Source organism: Chiloscyllium plagiosum, chromosome 10 (genome assembly GCF_004010195.1).
Source record: "Chiloscyllium plagiosum isolate BGI_BamShark_2017 chromosome 10, ASM401019v2, whole genome shotgun sequence".
Classification (NCBI taxonomy): domain Eukaryota; kingdom Metazoa; phylum Chordata; class Chondrichthyes; order Orectolobiformes; family Hemiscylliidae; genus Chiloscyllium; species Chiloscyllium plagiosum.
Window position 1 is genome coordinate 89,082,252 of NC_057719.1, and position 12,276 is coordinate 89,094,527.

Below are 12,276 nucleotides of genomic sequence, written 5' to 3' on the forward strand. Positions count from 1 at the left end.
TCTTTTTCTTTTGATTAGATTAGATTCCCTACAGTGTGGAAACAGACCCTTCAGCCCAACAAGTCCACACCAACCCTCTGAAGAGTAACCCACCCAGACCCATTTCCCCTCTGACTAATGCACCTAACACTATGGGTAATTTAGCATGGCCAATCTAACCTGCACATCTTTGGACTGTGGGAGGAAACTGGAGCACCTGGAGGAAACCCACGCAGACAGGGGGAGAACGTGCAAACTCCACATAGTCACCCGAGGCTGGAATCAAACCTGGGACCCTGGAGCTGTGAGGCAGCAGTGCTAATCACTGAGCCACCGTACTGCCCCCCTGGGGTATGTGTTTAAACTAACACTGTTTTTGAATGGATGAGAAATTTGAAGGGCCTACCACAGATCCTTGGAGGACACCCAGGGTATCAGGTTGGTCAAATGGACAAGATGAGCATTGGAGGGAACTGATCAGATGGTCTCATTGAGTCACAAAGTTAACAGTTCCTCAATTGTCATTAGACTTGAAGATGGAAGAAATAGTGAAAGCCTTCAATGTGGAACAGGAATGGACCATTCAGTCTCTTAGCCTGCTCCACCAATTACCTCATGGCTGGTCTTTCTTTCCTGCAGTATTCCTATTGTCATTCACCTCCAGAAAACTGTTGATTTATCCTCAATGGTTGAGATTCCATGAACCCCTAGGTAGAAAATTCCAAAGGTTCACCACCCTTTGAGTGAAAAGATTTGCCTCACCCTAACGTATACCTTATTTCTGAGAAAATGTCACCTGATTATAGATTCAACTGCTAGGGAAGAAATCCTATCAACATCCATGCTGTAAGGATCTTGTAAGTTTCAATGAAATTGCCTTTATTCTCCAAATGTTATTACCCCACTAGATGGTAATAGGTTGGATTTCCGAGTGAAACTTGGCTTGGTAGATCATAAGCTTTAAGTTTGAAATTTGGAGAGGATGGCGGTTAATTACTGAACATATTCACACGATGCTACCAATTTTCTTTCAATAAACAACACATGTTTATTGCACAAAAGAGTAGAAGTTTCTGTATGTATAACTACTTTGAAAGACCTTAACATAAACAGCAGTTTAATCCATTTCCCCTGCAACATCCTTTACAAATGCTCAGTGAAGTATCACACCTATCATTTTTTGATTCATTCTCAGGATGTGATGTTGCTGGCACTGCCAACATTTATTGCCCAACCCTAATTGCCCACAAAAAGATGATGATAACTGACTTCTTGAATGTTTGCAGTCCTTGCGGTATCGGGTCATTGACAGTAGTGTTAGGTCCATACTCTTGACCCAGTGATGATGAAAGGAAGATAATTTGGCCCAAGTTATGATGGAGTATGGGTTGAGAGCAAAGTTGCAATAAGTGGTATTCCCATCTATTGATTGTTTAGGCTTTCTGGGTGAGAGACAGTGAGAAAGTTCTGTTGGAGGAGCCTTGGTGAGTTACTGCATTGTACATTGTAGATGCTGCACACTTCTGCAACTATTGGGGAGCCAATTGGGAGGCTTTGGCATTTTTTGCATTCATGTAACTAAGCAACTTTTAGAGTCCACCTTTATGCTCCTTCTGTGCTTCCATATATCTTCTCTTTCCCCTTTCATTACCTTCTTGGTAATCCATTGTTAGATTAAAAATTACACCCAATCCCCTGGTTCATCATTTTTTCGTGCGACCTTCAAAACTACTACCTTTTATCTAATATAATCTTACAGTTCTTTTGTCAGCCATAGCTGATTTATTTTTCCTACTGTCTTCAGGAAATGCTTAATTGTTGTAAACCATGCAATACATCTTCAAATCCTCATTACTGTGTAATTTCAAACCATTTTGTGTGTTTTTCCAATCCATCACAGCCAACTTGCCATTCCAATCTTCATAGTTTACATTATTCAGGTTGGAGATCTCAATTCCAGAATGAACTATATCATTTTCAAACTTGATTAAAAAATCCACATCATGGTCTCTATTCAACAAAGGCCCCTCAACAGTAAAGTTATCAATTACAGTTTCACTTTACAGAATACTAAATCTAAAACAATCTGTTTCCTTTTTGATCCTTCAATGTTCTACTTCAGAAATGCTTCAGTACAAACTGCAGAAATTCATCCTCCACAGCATTCGTGCTGAGTAGCATCTCCCAGACAGTATGGAAAATGAAGTCATCTATTTTTAACTTATAGCCCATTTACATGGATCAGAAGATAAAGTTTCTGATCTTTATTCAAAGGAATTTTCGGGGACATTAAACAGCTTCAGCAGACATGAGTTCAATGTAACATCCAAATATTTCTCTTTACCCCTAGTATTCTCACATAAAGCTGAGCTGGATGTTTTAACATGCTTTATCCTGAATGTAATTAACAGAAAAATATCCTGAAATCACTCGTAAACTTGCTACTATCTCAGCAGTGTGCCAGTGAGGTGGGATTTCTGAGGGAATCCTTTCCCACATTCAATGCAGATGAATGGCCTTTCTCCGGTGTGAATGTGCTGGTGAACAGTGAGTTGGGATGATCATCACAACCCAGTCCCATAGTAAGGGCACTGAGCAGTCTCTCGTTGCACTGTAGCATCAATGCCCCAGAACTTTTAAAACACTTGTGTCATTCTGGACATTTAACAGGCATCTCATTGGAATGAACATGTTGATGGCGTATCAGATCCCAGGATCTTACATAGCACTTCCCACAGTGTGTGCATTTAAAAGGTCTTTCTCCAGTGTGAACTCGCTGGTGTGTCATCAGGTGAATTTTCTGAGTGAATCCCTTCCCACAGTCGGAGCAGGTGAACGGTCTCTCTCCGGTATGAGTGCGCTGATGTACAGTGAGACGAGATGACCACTTGAAGCCAGTCCCACACTGAGAGCACCTGAATGGTCTGTCATCAGTGTGAACACGTTGGTGTAACTTCAGCTCCCTGGAGCTTTTATAACTCCTCGTACAATCTGGACATTTGAAGGGTCTCTCCTCAGTGTGAATTCGCTGGTGTGCCTTGAGATGGCAAGCCTCACAAAATCCCTTCCCACACTCAGTACAAGTGAATGGCTTCTCCCCAGAATGAACTCGCTGATGCTTCAACAGGGTGGAGAACCGATAGAATACCTGCCCACACTCAGAGCAGATGAATGATCTCTCCCCAGTGTGAAGACGCTGGTGTAGAGTGAGTTGAGATGATCTCTTGAATCCATTCCCACAGTGAGAGCACCTGAATGGTCTCTCATCAGTGTGAACACGGTGATGGACAATCAACTCCCTGGAACCTTTAAAGCACTTCCCACACTCTGAGCATTTAAAAGGTCTCTCATCAGTGTGAACACGTTTATGGGACTGCAAATAATGGGAACTTTTAAAGCACTTCCCACAGTCTGTACATTTAAAAGGTCTCTCCTCAGTGTGAACCTGCTGATGTGACTTGAGATGGGATGATTGAGTGAATCCAATTCCACATTCGGAGCAGGTGAATGGCCTCTCCCCTGTGTGAATGCGCTGGTGAACAGTAAGCTGAGATGACCACTTGAAACCAGCCCCACAGTCAGAGCACCTAAACCGTCTCTCCTCAGTGTGGACACGCCGATGGGACATCAGCTCACTGGAACTTTTATAGCACTTCCCACAGTCTAGACATTTAAAAGGTCTCTCCTCAGTGTGAACACGCCGATGGGACATCAGATCACTGGAACTTTTAAAGTACTTCTCACAGTCTGGACATTTAAAAGGTCTCTCCTCACTGTGAACTCTCTGGTGTTTCAACAGGGTGGATAACTGAGTAAATCGCCTCCCACAAAGGGAGCAAATGAATGGCCTCTCTCCAGTGTGAACACGTTGGTGAATTTCGAGTGCAGAGCAGTGACTGAACCCTTTCTCACAGTAACCACACTTCCATGGTTTCTCCCCAGCGTGACTGCATTTGTGTTTCTTGAGACTAGTTGATTGGCTGAAACCTTTTCTGCATCCTGAACATGTGTAACTGTTCTCCTCACTGTGAGCAATGCTTTCTCCTTCCATGTTTAAAATCTGTTGATAGTCTAGTTATGATAGATTGGGTGACTCCATCAGATCAGTGTGATGTTTGGTTTCAGTATCCTGACTTCAAAGCCTCTATTTCGCCTACCCTGTTAATTGACATAAACAGAAAAATGGAATGAGAGACAAGACACAAAGATATAAATTCAGGTTATGAGATTATATGAGTGAATCTGGCAATATGTGGGGAGGTGGCATTTTGGAAAAGTGACCAACAAAGCTGGTGGATTGTCATAGAAATTGAACAGAGGCTGAACTAATAACAATTTGGGAATTAGCCTGCTACGTCTGCTCAGGCCTGCAAAAGTCAGTAGCACATTTATGGTGCAGAGTGACAGAGAAAAGAGAGAGATATGGGGAGGAGGTTGGAGAGGCAGGGATCAAAGAAAGGGGACTCCATATATCTAAACATCCATACATTTGATAGGAGTTTCACCATCTCAAAGGTTCAGGCTAGTACATCTAAATACTTGTCATTATCACCAAGTTATCCTCCAAGATGCACCATCCTGACTTGTTTGACATTCATTACTGGAGGAACAGACTTCCTTTGATTAAATATTAGGAGGATGAAAGTTAATACCTTCAATCCCTCCTACGAACTCCATTCCTTAGCCGATTGAATTCCTCTCTCTGGCATCTGACTGGTGCTGAAACAGACTGTTCAGAACCTTGGCATCCCAAATTGAGACCCCAACCAAAACAAAACTCCGGATGCTGCAAATCAGAAACGAAGGAAGAAGTTGCTGGAAAAGCTCAGCAGCATATGTGAACAGAAATCAAAAAAAGTCAACTTTGATTTCTCTTCACAGATGCTTCAGACCCGCTGAGCTTTTTTTCCAGCAAATTGTTTTTGTTTGAGATTCCAGCCATAATCATCTGTAAAACCACCAATGTTCACTTCGATATCATCACCAACTTCACCCCATTCTCAAATGACGTGCTTCTTAACTCATCCATTCCATTATGGTCTGTAGACTTATTGATGCTATCAGACCCCACAATCACCCTCCCTGTAGTTGATGTTACTCCCCTACTTGCCTCCTCACACCGACCCTTGCTCAGTTATGTCACAGCATTCGCCCACTGGGATGGCCGCGCACGCGCTCTAGCCTGAGAAGAATGGCAGGCCTGAAGCCCGCAACTCCCTGGTCCCTCAAACAAAAAACAACTTGCGGTCGTATACCTGGGCCCCTGCCTTGGACAAAGACCGGATCTCCTAACGCGGGGCCCGGAGAGTCTTATTCGGGCCTTGCAACCGACACAAGGCGTTAACGAGATATCGCTGTTCCTTTGTCCCAGCCACGCTCTCACATAACGGCTCCACTCCCTTTGCCGCCGATCGCAGCCATCGGTGAAAACGGCTGTGTCTTTCACAGGCCCCCATCAACATTAAACTGCGCATGCTCCACATACAAACCGAACTGCGCTTGCGTTGAGAATACAGTATTCATGTCAACAAGCTTAAAAATCACATAACGCCAGGTTATATTCCAACAGGTTTATTTGGAAGCACTAGCTTTCGAAGCGCTGCTTTTTCATCAGGTGTCTGTGGAGCAACTTCATAAAATACAGGATTTATAGCAACAGGGTTGCAGTGTCATGGGATGTAATATTAAAGAAATTTAGATTGTTTCATCTTTTAGAATGATTACGTTAGTTTCGGTTCTTTAATATATAAATCCCGGAACTTTTTAAAAAGTTACATTCTCAAGATATCTTTAACAATAGGTGCCATATCAGCTCATTTAGGGTGTGTGCATGTGGGGTGTTTGTGTGTGTATGTGTATGTGAATTGGGGTATAAGTCTGTGAAGAGTTGCGTGTGTGGTGCATGTGTGAGCTCTCTCAAACGCTCACACTTACATCACCCCCCCCTCACACACACACACACCTTTTCAGACTTATACCCCATTACACTCACACATACACCTACCTACACACACACTCAGTCTCCCCTGCACGCACATACCTGCAAGTTTGTGGGGTGAATTTGTACTTGCAGAATTACATTTTATTTTGCTCAAAAACTCCATAAATCCATGTAAGATTCTGTAAGTCCCATTTTAGAAACATAATCAATCCGACCCAACACTGGGACACAGACTTTAACCTCACACCTTCAATGCATTAGCTGAGCTGAGCTGACCTTGATACCTTGAGAATGTAACTTTACAACCACATGAAGAAGCAGCGCTTAGAAAGCTAGTGCTTCCAAATAAACCTGTTGGACTATCACTTAGTGTTGTGTGATTTTTAATTTTGTCCACCCCAGTCTAGCACTGGCACCTCCAGATCATGTCAACAAGGAATATTCGGTAAAAGGATCGCCATTCACAATTGTTCTGCGGGCCTTAAAGGAAGTTTCTTATTCGACTTCTGTAAATTAATTTGAAATACATAAATTATCATGAGCTGCACCTCAATTATTTCTTAAGATGTCCCATTGATTTAATGGGAGATTTAGTGTTCCACGACGTCATGAGAATAAACCGAATTTGTAAAACATTCTGCTTCTTCCCCTCCTGACCGTTTCTGAAGCGTGCACTCCCCGTCAATCCTCCGGCCCCGCCCCTCACTTCCTCCCATTGGCAAAATTTCGTTCAGGCGCAGCTCACCAGCTGTGCCCCAGAAACATTTTACAGGCACAACGATGCAATCCATCCCAAAAAAGGAAATCAAGGGGACTCTCTTGTGACGAGGTAGGAATGTTCCTACTCTTGGACCAAAAGACCTGGGCTTGGTGCAAGATTTGGAGATACCGGTGTTGGACTGGGTTACAAAGTTAAAAATCACACAACACCAGGTTATAGTCCAACAGGTTTAATTGGAAGCACTAGCTTTCGGAGCGACGCTCCTTCATCAGGTGATAATGGAGGGCTCTATCCGAACACAGAATTTATTGCAAGAATTTTATTATAATGTAACTGAAATTATACATTGAAAAATTGATTGCCTGTTAAGCCTTTCATCTGTGAGAATACAGTGATAGTTTCACTTCTTTCATGTGTAAATCACAAAATCTTTTCTTTAAAATGTTGCATTCTCGGGTTAGCTGTTAACAATGTTAACAGCCGGGCAGAGGCTGATAGCCAAGTTCGGTACCCATAGTGAGGGTCTCAACCGAGACCTTGGGTTCATGTCCATAAGACCATAAGACAGTGGAGCGGAAGTAGGGCCATTCGGCCCATCAAGTCCACTCCACCATTCAATCGTGGGCGGCACGGTGGCACAGTGGTTAGCACTGCTGCCTCACAGCGCCAGAGACCCGGGTTCAATTCCCACCTCAGGCGACTGACTGTGTGGAGTTTGCACGTTCTCCCCGTGTCTGCGTGGGTTTCCTCCGGGTGCTCCGGTTTCCTCCCACAGTCCAAAGATGAGGTGAATTGGCCATACTAAATTGCCCGTAGTGTTAGGTAAGGGGTAAATGTAGGGGTATGGGTGGGTTTCGCTTCGGCGGGTCGGTGTGGACTCGTTGGGCTGAAGGGCCTGTTTCCACACTGTAATCTAATCTAAAATCTAATCTAATCTCTTAACTTCTTATTTAAGTTATGTTCTATTTTCTTTATAGTGTTTGAAGATTTTGTCTGTCTTCATTTTCCTAAATCTTACATATGCTTCCTTTCTCATTTTGATTAAACTCTCAATTTCTCTTCTCATTCAAGTTTCCCGAATCTTTCCATCCTTACCCTTCACTTTCAAAGGAATATGTTGGTCCTGATCTCTGATCAACTGGCTTTTAAAAGATTTTCACCTGACTGAATTGGATTTACCCTCAAACAGCTGCCCCAAGTTACATTCCCCATTGTTGTGGTTAGCCTTCCTCTAATTTAATACTTTCATCCAGGGGCTACTCTGCTACTTAGTGGGATATAAAATGGAGCTGGAAAAAGCACAGCAGGTCAAGCTGCATCAGAGGAGAAGGGGAGTCCAAGCAGTGGAATGTGGTGGAACGGTTAAAAATTATGTCCCAATACATGTGTGAATCTAACTGGAATGGAGGTGTTGCTTAGTCCCGTGTGAATCTTATTACACACCTCCCCGTGTGAATCTTCTTATCTGTATGTAACCAGAATGGAATGTGTTTTTTAGCCTTGCTCTGCTGTTCACATGAATGTTTATATCTGGAAAAGAGTATATCAGCTGGAAAAGTGTCTAGTTCGGTGAGTCTGCTCCGGGGTTACGTTTTAACCGCCGAGCGTGGGTTGTTGGCAACCGCTCTACGAGAACTGACGGCTCCCAGTTCCGGTAACATGTAGAGTGGTATAAGCCAGACCCGTTGTAAGTATGAGACCTGGTTGTGGCGACGCTGCGGGGAATAAAATGCTCATATTCTAGCAGACTCGCCTCTTGGTCGTTTGTTCTGTGTCAGACTACTCTCCTACGAACCTGACCTTGAGAATTTTTTAACACAAACCCAGACAGACAAAGACTCACATGCACACCTATATTTTGTGGGGTGAATTTGTATTTGCAGGGTTACATTGTACTTTGCTCAAAAACTGCATGAATTTATGTAAAACTCTGTTATCTCACTTTTTAGATTAGAATCAATCTAAACATCAAGGCATAGATGGAGAACACAGGGGGCCAACACCTTCAACATATTGTCTAGCTATCACCATTGTTAACAGCTAACCCGAGAATGCAACTTCTTTAAAAAAAGGTTTTGTGATTTACACATGAAAGAAGTGAAACTATCACTGTATTCTCACAGATGAAAGGCTTAACAGGCAATCAATTTTTCAATGTATAACTTCAGTTACATCACACTGTAAATTCTTGCAATAAATTCTGTGTTCGGATTGAGCCCTCCATTATCACCTGATGAAGGAGCGTCGCTCCGAAAGCTAGTGTGCTTCCAATTAAACCTGTTGGACTATAACCTGGTATTGTGTGATTTTTATCTTTGAACAAGTTTGTTAGAAAAACAAGGGAAGTCAAGGAGAGAATAAAAACAAAAGGCATACAATGTGGTGAAGATCGGTGGGAAGCCAGAGGAATGGGAGGAGTTTAAACACCAGCAGAGGACAACTAAAAAAGCAACATGGAGAAGATGAAATATGAGCAAGCTAGTAACACAAAAGAATACTGAAAGAGATCTTCATATGTAAAGAGGTAAGACAAAACATTGGACAGCTGGAAAATGGGGCTGGAGAAGTAGTAATGGGAAACAAAGAAATGGTGAAGGAATTGAACAGTGACTTAGAGTCATAGAGATGTACAGCACGGAAATAGACCAGTCCATGCCGACCAGATATCCCAACCCAATCTAGTCCCACCTGTTAGCATCTGGCCCATATCCCTCCAAACCCTTCCTATTCATATACCCATCCTGATGCCTTTTAAATATTGCAATTGTACTAGCCTTCACCACTTCCTCTGGCAGATCATTCCATATTTGCAACCCCCGGTACATGAAAACATTGTCCCTTAGGTCTCTTTTATATCTTTCCCCTCTCACCCTAAACTTCTGCCCTCTTGCTCTGGACTCCCCCACCCCAGGGAAAATACTTTGTCTATTTATCATATCCATGCCCCTCATGATTTTGCAAACCTTTATAAGGTCACCCCTCAGCCTCCAACGCTCCAGGGAAAGCAGCCCTAGACTATTAAACCTCTACCTATAGCTCAAATCCTCCAACCTTGGCAACATCCTTGTAAGTCTTTTCTGAACCCTTTCAAGTTTCACAACATCCTTCCAACCTGCCAACTTGACATTAGTCTTCATGGTCACCAGAAGCCGATCAGAACTTCAAGACAGTCAGGTCAAAGGTGACTTTGGTGGCTATTACAGAGGAGAAGATGTTGGACAATCTTCTGAAGATGAATAAAACATATGGATAGATGCACTACAGCCCAGGATTCTGAAGGAGATCATTTGTAGAGGCATTGGTGATTGGTGATCTTTCAGGCATCACTGGAGTCATGAATGGTTCCAGAAAACTGGAAAATGGCTAATGTAATCCCCTGTTTAAGAAGGGAGGGAGGCAAAAGACTGGAAATTACAGGCCTCAGTTGTTGCTAAGGTTTTAGAATTCATTATTAAGAATGAGATCGTGAAGTATTTGAAACTGCATGGTGAAATAGGGCTGAGTTAGCATGGCTTTGCCAAGGGGAGATCATGCCTGACAAATTTGTTAGAATTCTTTGAGGAGTTAACGAGTAAGTTAGACAAAGGAAAGCCTATTTAAATCTCCAGAAGATCTGCATTGGTATTCACTGAGGAGAGGGACATGACAGATGTTGAGGTTGGGGATAGATGTTTGATTACTCTAGATCAAGTCAGCCTAAGGAGGGATGAAGTGTTGGATATACTAAAAGGTCTGAAGGTGGACAAGTCAGGTGGGATCTATCCCAGATTTCTGAGGGAAGCAAGAGAGGAAATAGCTGGGGCCTTAATAGATATCTTTGCAGCATCCTTGAACATGGATGAGGTCCTGGAGAATTGTCCCCTTGTTCATAAGGGTAGCAGGGATAATCCATCTAATTATAGACTGGTGAGCCTGACGTCAGTGGTAGGGAAGCTGCTGGAGAAGGTATTGAGGGATAGGATCTATTCCCAGTTGGAAGAAAATGGGCTTATCAGTGATAGGCAATGTGGTTTTGTGCAGGGAAGGTCATGTTTTACTAACTTAATAGAATTTTTTGAGGAAGTGACAAATTTATTGACGAGGGAAGGGCTGCAGATGTCATATATTTAGACTTCAGTAAGGCATTTGATAAGGCTGCCCATGGTAGGCTGATGGAGAAAGTGAAGTCGCATGGGGTCCAGAGTATACTAACTAGATGGTTAGAAAACTGGCTCGGCAACAGGAGACATAGCAATGGAAAGGAGTTTCTCAAAACCAAGAACTGTTACCAGTGGTGTTCCACAGGGATCCATGCTGGGACCACTGTTGTTTGTAATATATATATATATATATATATATATATATGACCTGGAGGAAGTTATAGGTAGTTTGATTAGCAAGTTTGCAGATTACACTAAGATTGGTGGAATAGCAGATAGTGAAGAGGGCTGTCTGAGAATGCAGCAGAATATAGATAGATTGGAGAAATGGCAGATGGAGTTCAATCCAGGCAAATGCGAGGTGATGCACTTTGGAAGATCCAATATACAATAAAGGGAAATGCCCTGGGAAAATTGATATACAGAGAGATCTGAGTGTTCAGGTCCATTGTACCCTGAAGGTGACAAAGCAGGTTGATAGAGTGGCCAAGAACGCATACAACATGTTTTTCTTCATTGGATGTATTGAATACAAGAGTTGGCAGATCATGTTACAGTTGTATGAGACTTTGGTTCGGCCACATTTGGAATACTGCGTACAGTTCTGGTCACCACATTACCAAAAGGATGTAGATTCTTTGGAGAGGGTGCAGAGGAGGTTCACCAGGATATTAGGTCTAGATTAGAGTGGTGCTGGAAAAGTACAGCAGGTCAGGCAACATCCGAGGAGCAGGAAAATTGACATTTCGGGCAAAAGCCCTTCATCAGGAATAGAGCCGATGAAGGGCTTTTGCCCGAAATGTCGATTTTCCTGTTCCTCGCATACTGCCTGACCTGCTGTGCTTTTCCAGCACCACTCTAATCTAGCCTCTGGTTTCCAGCATCTGCAGTCCTTGTTTTTATGTAGCTGTTTTTGTCAGGATGTTGCCTGGTATGGAGGGCATTAGCTATGAAGAGAGGTTGAGTAGATTACGATTACTTACATTAGAGAGAGAGGTTGAGGGGAATCTGATTGAGATCTACAAAATCATGAGAGGCATAGACAGGTTGGACAGCAAGAAGCATTTTCCCAGAGTGAGGCTCTCCATTACTAGGGGTCACAAGTTCAAGGTGAGAGGGGAAAAGTTTAAGGGAGATATGTGCGGGAAGTTCTTTGTGCAGAGTGTAGTTGTGCCTGGAACGCGTTGGCAGTGGAGGTGTTAGAGAAAGACACAACAGCATCATTTGAAATCTTTTTGGACAAATACATGAATGGGCAGGGAATAGAGGAATACAGATCCTTCAAAATGTAGGCGACAGGTTTAGATAGAGGATCTGGATCGCAGGCATGGAGGGCCAAAGGGCCTGTACCCATGCTGTAATTTGCTTTGTTCTTTGTCTTGAACTGCGTGCCACACAGGAGCTGTTAAATATGATAACAGCAGATTATGTCAGGGGCAAAGTACTGGCATAGATAGAGGATTTGCTGACTACAGATGACAGAGTTTGAGAATAAA

At 43.0% G+C, this 12,276-nt stretch overlaps 1 protein-coding gene across 1 annotated transcript; it reads right to left on the minus strand.

Moving 5' to 3' along the window:
- Positions 1-250: 250 nt before the first annotated feature.
- LOC122553884 (zinc finger protein 135-like) lies at positions 251-5,503 on the minus strand. The gene is made up of 2 exons (XM_043698350.1): positions 5,235-5,503; positions 251-4,137 (listed from the first exon to the last, which is right to left on the minus strand). Exon 2 carries the CDS (start codon positions 4,028-4,030, stop codon positions 2,630-2,632), a length of 1,401 nt encoding a protein of 466 aa, XP_043554285.1. The 5' UTR covers positions 4,031-4,137; positions 5,235-5,503; the 3' UTR covers positions 251-2,629.
- Between the last annotated feature and the right edge of the window lie 6,773 nt (positions 5,504-12,276).

Excerpts from the sequence above, each read along its gene's own strand:
- LOC122553884 (XM_043698350.1), bottom strand. The coding sequence starts at position 4,030 with ATGGAAGGAGAAAGCATTGCTCACAGTGAGGAGAACAGTTACACATGT.